At 47.1% G+C, this 16,258-nt stretch overlaps 1 protein-coding gene across 2 annotated transcripts in view; it reads left to right on the forward strand.

Annotated features, from left to right (window-relative positions):
* DPH7 (diphthamide biosynthesis 7) overlaps window positions 1–16,258 on the forward strand; it is a 118,338-nt gene that overhangs the window by 51,805 nt on the left and 50,275 nt on the right. For both annotated transcript variants that reach the window (XM_085610500.1, XM_085610508.1), the window contains exon 5: window positions 6,648–6,739. In XM_085610500.1, the coding sequence (XP_085466626.1) occupies window positions 6,648–6,739 (92 nt within the window). The remainder of the gene's footprint in view (window positions 1–6,647; window positions 6,740–16,258) is intronic.

Raw genomic sequence — 16,258 nt, forward strand, 5'->3', positions numbered from 1 at the left:
TGGTGTTCAAAAGAAGACATATTGGGCAAGGGAGAACAAGGAAAATATTAACAGTGAGTACTGCGTATGCGCGAGCAAAGAGCCATTGTTTGTATCCGCTGGGTATTACATGAATGAGAGAATATTAGTTATCAAATGACATTAAAAAATAATTAGCTGTCAGCAAGAGCCATTTGAGATTAACAGTACGACAAAGTGAAACATCTTTGTTCGAGGCATATGAGCTGCAGATTGTACACTTAGCATAGGTCGCCATCTGGTGTTGGGCCCGGATGTTTGCAGTTTGTTTTTCTTCTTGGACAGTCTTTGGAAGTCACGAGTTTGGTGACTCCTCCTTCGGTCCGTACTGCGCATGGGCTTCGGCTCCATCCTCAGATTGTTTTTTTCCGCCATCGGGCTCGGATGTGATACTTCGTGCTCCGGCTTCGAACTTCTACGGTTCCAGCCTCGACGGAAAATCCTCGATTCTTCGAGTTCCTTCATCATCTTCATCTCTCGAAGCGGCACTTTTCTCCATCCCGTACATCGACACCGGCCTTCGGGCCCTCCGCGACTCCGGTCCCGGCCGATGGAAAGGACTCCGTTCAAAAAGTGCCCAAAATGTGGGTCTAAATTTCCCCACACCGACCTCCATCAGGTGTGTAACCTTTGCCTCTCTCCGGAACACGAGGCTAGAGACTGCCCCGCCTGCAAGTCTTTTCGATCGAAGAAGACCATCCGAGATCGAAGAGCTCGACGCACCATGGCGCACTCATCCTCGGCAGCTCCACCGGACATCTTCGGAGACGACGCCGAAGCTTCGGGGCAAACACACACCGAGCAGGAGGAAGACGTCGTCAGCGCTTCCGAGGCCGACGACTCCGACGTGGAGGACGTTACACCAGCGCAGCGGGCCGTGAGTACTATGCCCCCTCCCACCCCCGCGCCGAAAACCAAAGAGACTCCGGTTACTCCCTCGCCTGCCGGCCTGGGCAAAACCAAAACCAAAACTTCGATCACCCCACCTTCGGGCCCGGTGTCGAAGCACCCAAAGTCTCATGGCAGCTCGGGATCGAGCCAGCCGACACCCGGTGCCGAAAAACAGCATCCGGCACCGAAGACTGCAAAATCCAGCTCGACTCCGAAACCACCGGTGCCGAAGCCTGGACACTCGGTGCCGACCCAACACAAACACAAATCTGACGGCACCGACGCTCCGGCGCCGAAACATCCTTCGACGCCGAAACACCCGGAGACCTCAAAAAAGCATGGCGCACACAGACTATCGAAACCCCCGGTTCCGAAATCACCGGTGCCGACAGACGACTCGACACCGTTGGCTCTGTTTACACCAGACCCTTTACAAAAGACTTTGTCCAAAGATCCAAAGACTGGGCTTTTGACTTTAACTACCAAGAAAAGACGCCTTGATGCTCCGGCTCCTCCTCCTCCACCCAAAAGGAAGGACTCTGCTACTTCTCCCCTCAGAGTACCCTCCCCACCACCGCCTCCCCTACCCACTCCACCTCCTCCACCGCCTCCACCTCACAGGTCTCTGCCACCTTTACCTCACTACGATCCGGCCCCATCCCCAGATCCGGATGATGGGGATCCGGACAATTACCCGGCGGACGCCCCAATAGATCCCACTCCACCAGGGACCCCAGATCCATGGGAGGATTACAATAACCCTGATATACCCAATGTACCTCAGGACGACCTATACCCATCAAGGCCGTCTCCTCCAGAGGACTCCTTAGGGTTTCACCATTTAGTGCAGAGAGCAGCACACTACCATGGGGTGGACATGCACAGTGAACCAGTAGAAGAAGACTTCCTACTGGATACATTTGATATACAAGACAAATCTACTTCCATTTTACCCATGCTTAAGGGTGTCACCAAGCACGCTACAGAGGTGTTCAAAGACCCTGTCAGAGCCAGAGTACTGAACCCTAGAATAGAGAAGAAGTACAAGGCGGCACCCACAGACCCTGCTTACATCAAGGGCCCTGCTCCCCTAGATTCCCTAGTTGTCTCCACAGCTAGAAAGCGGGCTAACTCCCAATCCTCAGGAGATGCCCCACCGCCAGACAAAGAATCTAAACTTCTGGACGCGTCTGGTAAACGCACCGCCTCCCAAGCTGCAAACATGTGGCGCATTGCAAACACACAAGCACTGCTTGCGCGATATGATAGAGCACACTATGACGAACTAGAGGCTCTTATGCAGCACCTTCCAGAAAAATACAAGCACAAGGCTCATGACCTTATACAGGAGGGTAAACTAATCACAAACACCTCCATTAAGTGTGCCCTCGATGCAGCCGACACTGCTTCTAGGGCCATAAATACCAGTGTCCTGCTTCGCCGCCACGCCTGGCTCAGGATCTCAGGGTTCAAACCTGAAGTCCAGGCATCCATACTCAATCACCCCTTTGACCAGGAAACACTCTTTGGGCCAAAGGTAGACGAAGCGCTCGAAAAGATGAAGAAAGACACAGACACAGCAAAGTCTATGGGGGCACTCCAAACACAAGCCTCCAAACGTTCCTTTCGACACTCGTCCTTTCGTGGCACAGGTAGAGGCTCCTCCACCGATAACGCCTCTACCTCCTACAAGTCCCCTCCTCAAAATACCTTTTCAAAGGGCAATCAGAGAGGTGGTTACAGGGGTAACAACAATAAGGGCAGGGGCAAAACCAACAACACCCGTTCTGCCACCCCCCCCCGCACAATGACTCCCCTCCGCTCCCCCCAGACCATTCCACTCCGGTCGGGGGCAGACTACAAAACTTTATCCACGTATGGGAGTCCATAACATCGGACAAATGGGTGACCCAAATCATTCGGTCAGGGTACTGTCTAGAGCTAACCTCTACCCCACCCAATATCCCACCAAGGCACCGTCCAATGTCTCAAGAACATTCCACACTGCTCAAACAAGAGGTACTTTCACTCCTGCAAAAACATGCTATAGAGCAGGTCCCCGTCAACCAACGAAATCTAGGGGTCTACTCTCTATATTTCTTAATACCAAAGAGAGACGAGACCCTCAGACCCATTCTGGACCTCCGGCCTCTAAATGCCTACATACACTCAGACCATTTTCACATGGTCACTCTACAACAAGTCCTCCCACTCCTCTGCCAGGGAGACTTTCTCACAACCTTGGATCTGAAAGACGCATACTTTCACATTCCAATACACCCCTCTCACAGGAAATACCTCAGGTTCGTGGTGGACGGGCAACATTACCAATTCATGGTTCTCCCCTTCGGGGTCACCACCGCACCACGGGTGTTTACCAAATGCCTAGCAGTAGTAGCAGCACACCTCAGACGTCAACATATTCACGTCTTCCCTTACCTAGACGACTGGCTGATAAAAGCCGCGTCCTACAACCAATGTGTGCAGCATACAAACAGCACCATCCAACTGCTCCACCAGCTAGGCTTCACGGTGAACTACCAAAAGTCCCACCTCATACCATCTCACACAAAGCAATACCTCGGGGCCACTATAGACACCTCCAAGGGTATTGCCTATCCAAACTCAGCCAGAATCACAAGCATTCAAGCCTTACGCAAAACATTCCTTCCTCAGCACTCTCTTCCAGCAAGAGTGTTTATGAAGCTCATAGGAATGATGGCGTCTTGCATTTTCATAGTGCCCCATGCAAGACTCCACATGCGTCCACTTCAAGAGTGCCTAGCACAACAGTGGAACCAGGCCCAGGGTCAGCTGACGGATCTGGTGTTGGTGGACGGCCGCACACATCACTCTCTGCAGTGGTGGAACACCACAAACCTTTCCAAAGGGCGGCCGTTCCTGGACCCGGTTCCTCAACTGACTCTAACAGCGGACGCATCGCTCTCCGGCTGGGGAGCGCACCTTCTACACCTCACCATGCAAGGTCTATGGACGCCACAGCAAAAATCGCTCCACATCAACCATCTGGAGCTCTTGGCGATCTTTCTAGCCCTAAAATCTTTCCAAAAACAGATTTCGGGCAAAGCAGTCCTCATTCGCACAGACAATATGACTGCAATGTATTATATCCAAAAACAGGGGGGGACACACTCTCCCCAGCTCTCCCGCTTAGCCCAGAGCATATGGAGATGGGCAATTCCTCAAAACATCTTTCTCCTGGCACAGCACGTTCCAGGCGTACAAAACACCATGGCAGATCTGCTCAGCAGACAAACGCAACAAATACACGAATGGGAACTGCATCCACAAGTCCTTCACCCATTCTTCCAACAGTGGGGGCATCCTCAGATAGACCTCTTCGCCACCCACGAAAACAAAAAATGCCCAAGCTTCGCCGCCAGATACCCACACCCATTGTCCAAGGGCAATGCGATATGGATGAACTGGTCAGGCAGATTTGCATACGCCTTTCCACCTCTCCCACTAATTCCATTAGTGGTCAGGAAGCTACAACAGCACTCCCTCACACTCATTCTGGTAGCTCCGACGTGGGCCAGGCAGCCGTGGTACACCACGCTACTACAACTGTCAGTGGTACCACATCAAAAACTGCATCTATCCCCATGCCTCCTAACCCAGAACCATGGAGAAATCAGGCATCCGGACCCAGCTCAGCTCAACCTGGCGATCTGGCTCCTGAAATCCTAGAATTCGGATACCTTAACCTTCCCCCTGATTGTATGAACATCATCATGGAAGCCAGACGTCCTACCACTAGAGCATGCTATGCCGCAAAGTGGAAAAGATTTGTAATTTACTGCCGCAACAATACAATCAACCCTCTAGATGCATCCATACAGCACATCATATGCTATCTGCTCCATCTTCACAGGTGTAACCTGGCATATTCATCCATACGCCTACACCTAGCAGCGATCGCTGCTTATCTACAAAACAGGCAGCATTTATCACTCTTCAGAGTGCCCGCTATTAAAGCCTTCATGGAAGGCCTTAAACGAGTAATTCCTCCCAGGGCACCACCTTCCCCTGTATGGAATCTAAATTTAGTTCTTACACGACTAATGGGTCCGCCCTTCGAACCAATGCACAAATGTGAGCTACAGTTTCTCACCTGGAAAACAGCTTTCCTTGTAGCTATCACTTCCCTTAGAAGGGTTGGTGAAATACAAGCGTTCACCATACAGGAACCCTACATACAAATGCATCACAGCAAGGTCATACTTCGCACAAATCCGAAGTTTCTGCCCAAAGTCATTTCCCCCTTCCACCTCAATCAATCAGTGGAATTACCTGTCTTCTTCTCGCAACCCCAATCTGTTGCAGAAAGGGCCTTACACACACTTGATGTAAAAAGGGCGTTACTATACTACATACAAAGAACGCAACCCTTCAGGAAGACTAAACAATTGTTCGTTTCCTTCTCTCCACCACATAAAGGCAACCCCATTTCAAAATCAGGGATAGCTAGGTGGATTGTAAAATGCATACAAATTTGCTATCAAAAGGCAAAGAGAACATTATCTGTTCCCCCTAAAGCCCACTCTACAAGAAAGTTAGGGGCTTCTATGGCTTTTCTAGGGAATATACCCTTAGATGACATCTGCAAGGCAGCCACATGGTCTACACCGCACACCTTCACAAAACACTACTGTGTAGATGTGCATTCCAAGCAGCAAGCTAGGGTGGGCCAGGCTGTACTAAAGACACTTTTTCAAACAGCTGCAACGGATACCGGTGGTCGCCGCTAAGGTTGGGTACTGCTATATAATCTATGCTAAGTGTACAATCTGCAGCTCATATGCCTCGAACGGAATATGCTACTTACCAGTATGCATCTGTTCTTGGCATGTAGAGCTGCAGAGTTGTACACGCCCACCCGCCTCCCCGGCTACCTGTATCCGTTCCAGTACATCTTATTTAGATACAACACATGGGTTTCTCACTGTTATTACTACGCTCCATCATTTCCCTGTTGGCGAAAAACAATCTGAGGATGGAGCCGAAGCCCATGCGCAGTACGGACCGAAGGAGGAGTCACCAAACTCGTGACTTCCAAAGACTGTCCAAGAAGAAAAACAAACTGCAAACATCCGGGCCCAACACCAGATGGCGACCTATGCTAAGTGTACAACTCTGCAGCTCTACATGCCAAGAACAGATGCATACTGGTAAGTAGCATATTCCTTTCAAGCAGTACTTAGTAGGCTTTCTCTTAATTCACTGTGTTTGGACTTATGGAACACGCATATTCTTAGAACTCCATGAGCTTTAGATTTGAACTCACTTGCCGAATAGAGAGCATAGCAGAAATATAACTTTAAGGAATCACTGTTTGTCTTGGGTTTTGAATATATGTAAATAGAACTCTGTGCTTGTGGGTTTATAGGATTATGCAACATGGTATGACGTGCACAAAGATATTACATGACAAATCAATGGATCGTTTTTACGAAGATGTTTTTACACATATTGGTTTCCTTTGAAAAATGCCCTTTGTATGTTTTATTTTTGAGTCTTGGGCCCAAAGGAAAAGAACAAGAAAATGCAAATCCATACACCAGTCACTGGTATTTTTCACCAGTGTAACAAATGGAGTGGGAGAATTAACAACCTAGCAATTTAGGTGATCGGAGAAGGGATTTCTATGACATTCGTATTGTTTGCATTGCAGGCTAATTACTGTTTTTCTGATAAAATACTCTTTTCCTCAGTAGGAGAGCTGTCGGCTGGATGCGATGTGCAGCGTGGAACTGGGCCCCGATTGTCTGGCTTTATCTCTTGATTGGTCAACCGGCTTGGGGCAAAGGTAAGTTGAGGAGACGGGGAATACATGTAACCATCACTTTTTCTGGCTTTGAACTCAGAATTGCAGGTTAAGAATAGATGTGCATTGGGAAAAAGCACAATTTCACTAACTTTATGTCAACAGGTTATTTAGCAGAAGTCTGGTTATTTTGCTGAAGACAGCTCTTTTTGGAAAGCTGTCATCCTTTGGTGAGAGTTCACAGTACAAGCATTCTCATTGGTAAATGGAGTGACTGTAGATCATCCTTGACCAATACCCTTTTATGAAATAGTTTTGTTCTCTGCTTGAAGTACATGCATGTACTACTATTATATGCACAGCTTCACTACTTATATTTGAGTCCTGCGTCTTTACCAGCAAGGGATAGAATCGGCACAAGGCCTCCACCTCCCCAGGCTGATTTCGGTCCCAGGGACCCCATCCTCCGGGGCTCGGCTGATTGTAAGAAGGGGAAGGGGGCGCTCAGCCCCACCTCCCCGGGCCTCTTTTTGCTCTGGGGACGCCAGAGCACAGCCTTTTAAAAACAAGTGGGAAGAGGGGGGCATGCAGCTCTCCTCCCGTGCTGATTCCGGCCCCGACATCCCATCCCCCGGGCCTGGCCGTAATCAAAAAGGGTGATACAGGCAGGCAGCCCCACTCTATGGGCAGACTTAGGCCCCAGAGACCCCATCCCCCAGGGTCCGGCCATATATAGAATGGGGAGATAGGCTGCGACTATACCCCCCCACCTCCGTCGCGATTATGCCCCCGGAACCCCATTCCTGGGGCCCAGCCTCTACAACAAAGGGAAGGGCGGCTACGTGACCGCCCTTCCCTTTGCAAGGTTTTTTAAATGCTAATTCCTAACTATAACGTGTGTGAAACCTATGGTTTTTTCTGTGAATTTGTACGTTTTTTTTAAATGCTAAGTTATGTTTTTTTTTTTAAATTTATTTATTTTTTTAAAGGTTTTTTACCGTACGCGCACGGTGCGCAGTTCGCGGAATTTTTCCGTTTCTACCGTACGCTACGCGTACTCCGCGATTTTTCGCAAAAAAAATTAAGGAAATTTTGGCCCTTGGGGGTCCTTCTGGGACCCCCTGACAAAGGCTAGGGGGTCAGGAACTGTCCACCCTGCCCCCTTTTCACGTTCTCCACCTTTGTTTTTCACCCCCTCAGACTGCGAGAGACAAAATGGCGGCCAACACTTCCTGGTTTCGACCGATTCAAATGTTTACTAAGATCTAACAACCAATCAGAATCGCGCTCGCGCACGACAGCGTGCACGTACGGTAAGTTTTACCGTACGCGCACGGTGCGCGCTTACAGATATATATATGCTTTTAAATGCTATTTTCTCAGGAAATACTGAACAGATTTACACCAGACCTGCAAAAGGCACATCCCTGACCTGAGGTCTACCTCTCTGCCAAATTTCAAGTAATTCTGTTCAGCCGTTCGGGCTGTACCTTGGACTAAAGGTCCCTATGGAAAATTGCATGGGGAAAACGCGTTTTGGGACCCCCCTTTTTTCTCAGCCCCCGCTTGACGAATCCCCCCCGAGACTTTCAGGGTAGGAGCGGAGCGCCCCACCTATTTTGAAAATTTTGCGAGGATTCGTCAAACGGCGCCAAAGTTATTCCAAATAGAATGTTGCGGATTTCCTAATCTGAAAATTCTATTTTGAATAACTTTGGCGCCGGTTGACGAATCCTCGCGAAATTTTCAAAACTAATGGGGCGCTCCACTCAGCTCCTACCCTGAAAGTCTTGGGGTGATTCGTCAAGCGGGGGCTGAGAAAAAAGGGGGGTCCAAAAACGCGTTTTCCCCATGCATTTTCCCATAGGACCTTTAGTCGAAGGTACAGCCCGAACGGCTGAACAGAATTACTTGAAATTTGGCAAAGAGGTAGTCCTCAGGTCAGGCATGTGCCTTTTGCATATATGGTGTCAATCTGTTCAGTACTTCCTGAGAAAATTGCATTTAAAAGCACATAAATATCTATAAGCGCGCACCGTGCACGCACGGTGCGCGCACCATAACGTGCGCGAGCGTAATTCTGATTGGTGGTTACATGTCAGTCAACATTCGAATCGGTCGAAATCAGGAAGTGTCGGCCGCCATTTTGTGTGTTTTGTGTGTGACAGTGAAAAAGAAAGGTGGAGAACGTGAAAAGGGGGCAGGGTAGAGAGTTCCTGACCCCCTAGCCTTTGTCAGGGGGTCCCTGAAGGACCCCGAAGGGTGAAAAACATTTTATTTTTTTTCAAAAAAACGCGGGGTGCGCACGGTAAACTGTACAAAAAAAAAAAAACATTTTAAACGAGCCATTCCATATTACAGGATACAGTCAATCTATAACTATATACATAGGTAGCTTATTGTAAAATAAATATATAAAAAATATTTTAAAAAACATACATAACTTAGCATTTAAAAAACCTTACAAATTCACGTAAAAAACTATAGGTTTCACACCCGTTATAGTTAGGAATTAGCATTTAAAAAACCTTGCAAATTCACTTAAAAAAACCATAGGTTTCACACATGTTATAGTTAGCTGGACATTTCACTCGTAAAAAACCATTGAAATTCCCCCGTTATAGTTAGTTCAGATGACAATAACTCGCGCGACCGCCACTCTATCACAAGGATGATGTCATCAGTGATGTCATGAGTGATGCCACTGACCATGTCATCAGTGATGCAATATGTGACGTCATCAGCAGTGGATTGCGGGCGCGCGAGTTATAGTTATCTGAAATAACTATAACGGGGGAATTTCAATGTTTTTTTACGAGTGAAATGTCCAGCTAACTATAACATGTGTGAAACATATGGTTTTTTTTAAGTGAATATATATATATATATATATATATATATATATATATATATATATATATGTGTGTGTGTATGGAATTATGTGCGTGTGTGTGTGTGTGTGTTTGCCAGCCACTGTCTAGTTATAGTTGGGAACGAGTTACCATAGGAAAAGCATTTTTTTACTTTAGTAATAATTTTGGTGCCATTTGCAGAATCTCCACAAATGTTTATGAAAAAACAAAAGGCTCACCCACCTGCGCTCCTTTCTTGAAAATTTCAGGCTAATCCGTCAAGCAGGGGCGAGCAAAAAAGTAATGTTCCAAAACACAATTTCCCCATGCAGTTTTTATAGGGATTTTTGCACAGAACTATACCCCAACAGCTGAGCGGAATTATACCGTATTTGGCAGAAAACTAGATCTTTACCCCGAAAGTGTGTTTTGTGATTTGGTGGAAGTCCTTTTAGTAGTTATAGAGAAATTAAGGTTCAAAATGTATATATATCTGGATGGTTGTGTTTGTGGTACTCTAAGGTGAGTCCCACGAGCACACAACTTTAAATATTAGAGCTGTCGGATTGGCCAAAAGGGCCTCTTTTCCTGTTGGTCATCTTGCGCCCATAAGTCCTTCAAGAAATTGGTTGACTACAGCATTTGTGAAGGCAGGGGGAACTACATTTAAATTATTTTTTTTTGTTAGTATGGTTTGGGTGCAGCGGAACTGCTCTGCTCCCACAAGAAATTCACAGGAGGGCCCCTGCTGGCCCACAAGAATCCCTAGGAATTGGAAAACCATCAAAAAAAGTAGAGGGGGGGGCGTATCTGTACTGTGTTGGTCCTGCAACTAACCTATGCCACACACAGCCAAAGGCTGCACGCATCAGAAGATGCCTGCCGGGGTTGGGTGCAGGGCCCTGTAACTAACCCTATGCTGTGCACGGGCAAAGGCTGTCAGTGTGTTGGGCACAGGGCCTGGCTGCAAGCAGGGGTTGGAATTGTTGCGTATGGTAGTAAAATATTATTTTGCGGTACAAAAACCCTAGAACTTCACTAAAAAAATAAGGTTAAAGTAATGTTATAGTTCAGTATGGTAATAATATCTTAGTTTGTATTTTAAAAAAAAGAAAAAACTCAGAAATTCCCTTACAAAAAACAAAGGTTAAAGTGAGGTTATAGTCATGTGAAAATGTCAGTTGAAATGTAACATTTTTAAACAAAAAAAAACCGACTGAAATTCAACAATTATATTTTTTTCAAATTACTATAACTTGTATCCACTCGATAAGTGGTGTTGTCATCAATGGTGTCATTTCAGATGTCGTCAATGATGTTATCAAATATGTCATAGGACATGTCATGAGTGATGCAGTATGTGAAGTCATAACCATTGCATGGCAAGAGTGCAAGTTATAGTTAACTCATCGGAAGAACCCAGACCATCAACATGCTACCCTACTCATCAGAAGCACGGGAGCTCATCTGCGGAGTCCCCCAGGTCTCCTTGCTTGGCCCAACACTCTTCAACATAAACTTCACCCCTCTGGCAGATGTTATCCAGGCTCACAGCATCAACACCCTTACGGACGCAGACTACATGCAACTGATACTGTCCTATTTGGACAAAACGCTCAACAACTTCACCGCATGCATGACCGAAGTGGCCACCTGGGTGAAGTCCAGCAGCCCTAAGCTGAATTGGTGAATTTCTGGATAGATGCCTCACTATGGGACTCGACCTGGTGGCCTACCGACCTCGGACCAACCCCCTCAACCAGCCCACAAGCAGGATACCTCAAAATCATTATAGACAAAAAACTGGAAATGTCTGCCCAAGTCAACACAGTTGCATTGGCCTGTTTCAACACCCTGAGGATGCTGAAGATCTTCGTGTGTCTCCCGTACAACACCAGGAAAATTGTGTCACCCAAATTCTCATCACCAGCAAACTGGGCTACGGGAACACTATGTACGCAAGAATAACCAACTAGTCACAAGCAGCCTTCAAACCATTCAGAGCACAGCAGCCAGATTAGTCTTCAATCTTCCACTCCAGGCCCACATCACACCATACCTTAGGGAACTCCATGGGCTCCTTACACTCAGTGTGCACACTTCAAGCTCCTCACCCACATCTACAAAGTACTCCACAACACAGGCCCAGCCTACTTGAACAGCAGCAGTCAATTCCTCCAACCTTCCAGACACCTCTGCCCTGCCAGACTCTCACTAGCACAAACCCACGCAAACACAAAAGCAGATCCGGAGGTCGCATCTTCTCATACATGACTCCTAAAGCTAGGTACAACCTCCCACAGAACATTAGTCTCCCCTCCTCCCTTCTTGAATTCCACAAGAAGCTGAATTGGGTTTTCTGATGGATACATTTACCTGTGGATTCCTCACCTTTTGAATATACCATGGTTAGACGGGGTGTGTAACTTCTGCCTTTCGCAGAAACGCAACTATACTTCTTGTGACAGATGCCGGACATTCTGCTGTAACAAACCGCTCCCTGTCTCGAAGAGAGAGGCATTGGGCACATCACACAATGCAGCTTCTCGCCTCCCCTGAGACTAGCACCATCTTCGTGCCAGAAGGATCTGTTCAGTGCAGAGGAGGAAGAAGCAGGCCCATCTGGCCTTCCTGCCACTCAGGGGGTGCAAGGCCGGAGGTGGTGGCCTCTGAAGCCTTCAAGGTCCAGTAAGAAGGGGCCAAGTGTCCAGCCCGGAAGCAGTCAGGAATGAAGACCGGGTCTAAGCCTAAATCTACAGTCCTACCACAATTGAAACAAGGTCAGCCTTTCGCGACCTCTCAAGGGTCCCCAGGCATAGCACTACTCCAGACGAAGTCTGGCATTGAGGCACTGACCTTCTGGACCAGCTCCGCCAGCAGGAACCTCTCTACCCCAAAATGCTTTTTTGACATTGAGCAAGCCTCCACCTACGGGTGTTGAACCACACCACACCATACTCTCAGCACCCACCCACACCCAGCCTCAAAGCCAACGTTGACAGCAAAAGACCCACCTAGACTGGCCTTGAGATAGTCACTGATGGAACCTAATACACTGAGATCCAACACCACAGAGTGTTCGATCCAGCTACATCTGCCCGAGTCCTCAACAGGAGACGGAAGATAATACACTTTTATGGGGAAGATCCTTGCCAATCCTCCTGCTCCTTAGACAACACACATGCCCTTCCTTAGCCCTAAAAAGCAGAATTGACCTTTTGAGGAGGTGTTGCCCTTGGAACCTCTTACACCTTCTGTGCCCAAGAGGGTTTGTGACTGGGCCACGCGTTCAGCAACACTTCCCCATGACCCTAGGCATTCCTTCACCGCTGTCACCCCCATGGCATGGTCTTGCACTCTTCTATAGCCTTTACAATCACCTCCTGAATCTCTTCACTCAGGCTCACGACCCAGTGATCCATTTCATTCTCAGGACCTGTACTTAAGGGCTATAATGTCGATTCTACTGATAAACTAAATCCTTACCACACCAAGCCCAATATCACTGCTTATTATGCTGTAATCCAAAGGGCCACCAACCATTCTAAAGTAAAAATGCACTTGGTGATAGACAAGGATGATTTCCTAGTAGACCCTCACAAAGACCTAAATATCAGTACAGCCCCCTCCCTCGATTAAGTGTGTGATTAAATCTGCTACCGAAAATGTTCAGGAACAAGTGAGGGTATAGTCCTTGCAACAAAGGTGGAGAAGACATCCACACCAATTCTAGACGACCCAGTTTTTATCAGAGGTCGAGTTCCAACCGACTCACTGATTGTACATATTGCACTCAAATATGCTTCGGTGCATGCAATGGGTGCTGTACCTCCACCCAACAAAGAAGTGAACGGATTGACACTTCTGGAAATCATGTGGCAGCGGGAGCCGCCACATGGCGTATTGTGTACTCCAGAGGACTGCTCTCATGCAGTGATAGACACCACTGGGAGGAAATAGAAGACCTGACCAAACACCTCTCTGAGGCTCACAGCAAACGTGGAGAAGGGCTAGTGGAGGAAGGCAAGGTCATAATTAATGCTAATATTAGATGCACATTGGATCCTCAGATATCACCTCCATAAGCATAAATAGTAGCATTCTCCTACAGCACCACACTTGGCTCTGAATCTTTGGTTTCCAGCCAGAAGTGCAGGAGTAACTTCTTCTAATGCCTTTCGATGGGGAGCATCTCTTCAGCCCTCAGGTTGGTGAGATGCTGGAATAGATCATAAAGGACTTAGGATCAGTGAATGCCCTCCAGCTTTCCATTGCAAGGTCTACTATTAGGCAAATATAAATCCAGAGTGCCAGCATCCACCCAAAGGCAGGGCTACAAGCACCAGCAGCAGTCCCTTTTAGGACACGCAGCCCTTCTGAAGCCTTCACACAAGGTGGTTACAGATGCAACAGCCGAGGCATTGGGCTTGGTGGCTTCATCCGTATCTCCTCAGCCTCAGAGCAGTGACTCTCAATCCATTCCTCTTAATAATACAACACCTCTTTAGGGACAACTGAGGTTGTTCTCCCCCAGTGGAAACAAATTCTCTCTGACACATGAGTGCTGTCAGTAATACAGATGGGGTACTTCTGAGAGTTATACATCACACCATAAAACATCCTGCCTCAACACCGTGTCCTCAGCCCAGTCCATCTTCGACTGTTGAAAGAGGCAGTGCAAGCACTCCCAGCTTGAAGATGCCATCAAGCTGGTGCCCTCACACTGGCATGATGGAGTGTCCTCCCTCTCCTTCTTAATACCCAATAAGGATGGGTCCCTCCAATTGATCCAAGGCCTGAAGCTGCTGAACCAATTTATTGACCTGTTTGTCACTACACAAAACGCAAAATGCCAAAACGTCCCATCCAGGGCACCCAGAGTCCATGGGCAGTGCACTCCTCTTGTTCCCATTGCATACGTGGTGAGGAAAATAAAGCAAGTGTCCATGAGCCCTCATCCAAGCGGCATCAACCAGGGCCAGGCTCTTCTAGCGCTCCATGCTCGTGGAGATGTCTGCCAGCCCATGAGAGAAACTGCTGAAGAGGCTGGACCTTCTCACTCGGCAACTGGGTTAGCTCAGAAACCCAGACCCCAAGCAGTTCAACCAAGCAATTTGGCATCTGAGATCCTAAAGTTCAGATACCTCAAAATCCCATGGGAATGTATGCTCATTCTGCGAGAGGCTTGCAAGTCCACCACATGCTCCTTTGCAGCAAAGTGAAGAAGGTTACTCCATTACTAAACATATAGACCTCTGAACATGTCTGCAAGACATCATCTTCTACCTGTTCTATCTCCAAAAGGCAGGTTCAGCATACATTTCCATCCGTCTACGTCTCACTGCAGTTGTGGCATACATGCACAAAAGGGAACATAGGTCCCTTTTCAAAATTTGTATTGTTAATGCCTTCCTCGAGTGTCTCAAGAGAGTTAAACCTCTCAAAACGCTTTCAGCTTCCATGTGGAACTCAAATGTAGTTTCCAGGCAGTGCATGGTTCCAACCTTCTCCACTCCTGTGACCTATTGTTCTTGTCATAGAAGGAGGCGTTCTTGATAATAATCCAGTGAGTTTCAGGTTTTAACAATAGAAGAACCTTTGATTCATGTCCATGGGGACCGAGTGGTCCTTTCAATCCCAAATTTCTGCCAATGTAGTTTCACGTTTTCACATTAATCTAACCATTGCACTGCCTGTGTTCTTCTTGCACCCACAATTCATAACGAAAAGAGCTTTACACACACTAGATGTCAAAAGGGCACTTATATACTACATCGATAGGACTAAGTCCTTTCATAAGAAAAATGTTTTATAGCCTTTGCTTGACCACACATTGGACAGCCCATTTTCAAGCCAGGCATTGCCAAATGGATTGTTAGGTGCACAAAAACCTGTTTTGCTAAGGCCTGGCGCACTGCACTCTCTCTCTCTGCCTCCTAGAGCACATCACACACACAAGGATGGGCCACTATGGCATTCTAGAGTAGCATCCCTTTAGCAGACATCTGTAAAGCTGCCACCTGATCAAGATGACACTTGTTCACTAAACACTACTGGGTGCAAAGTTAAGCCTATCAAAGGTCTTTAGTTGGACCACTGTGTTGAAAATCTTGTTCAATACATTTCCATCATCTGTTCGCTACCCATCATTTTGGGAAGAAACTGCTTTACAGTCTGTGCACTGCATGTGTTATCTATAGCCACACATGCTGCGAATGCAAAATGTTACTATCATTTGTTTGTAGCGTGTGGTGCTGTAGATTCACATGTGTACTCCCCAGAAGCCAGAGATGATCACAGTTGTTTTTTGCTCTTTCTGTTCAGATTATAATACATAATTCACTTGTTTTTCATACTTACACTACACTTATCACTCACTCATCTAAAAATAATCTGAGGTGCTGCATTGTGGACTAAAGGCCTTGCAGACTTCCCAGACCGAAAATGAGGAAGCTGATCTAATATTTTTCTCAATTCTGAAAGTTTAACATGCAATGCTTGTATCCAACTTTTATTTGTCAGCAGAGATTTATCAAGTGACCACCTTGATCTTTCTTGTCGCTGTAAATTGATAGTAAGTTCAATGAACAGAGTGATCAGTAAAGGGATTAGACCATATACCAGAATTCGTCCTCGTTCATTGAAACAAGATTTCCTATCCTGGAGGCAGTATTATATCTCTTCGAGAAACAGGTAGACTCCTGAGAGT

This window comes from Triturus cristatus, chromosome 1_2 (assembly GCF_964204655.1).
Source record: "Triturus cristatus chromosome 1_2, aTriCri1.1, whole genome shotgun sequence".
NCBI classification, from domain to species: domain Eukaryota; kingdom Metazoa; phylum Chordata; class Amphibia; order Caudata; family Salamandridae; genus Triturus; species Triturus cristatus.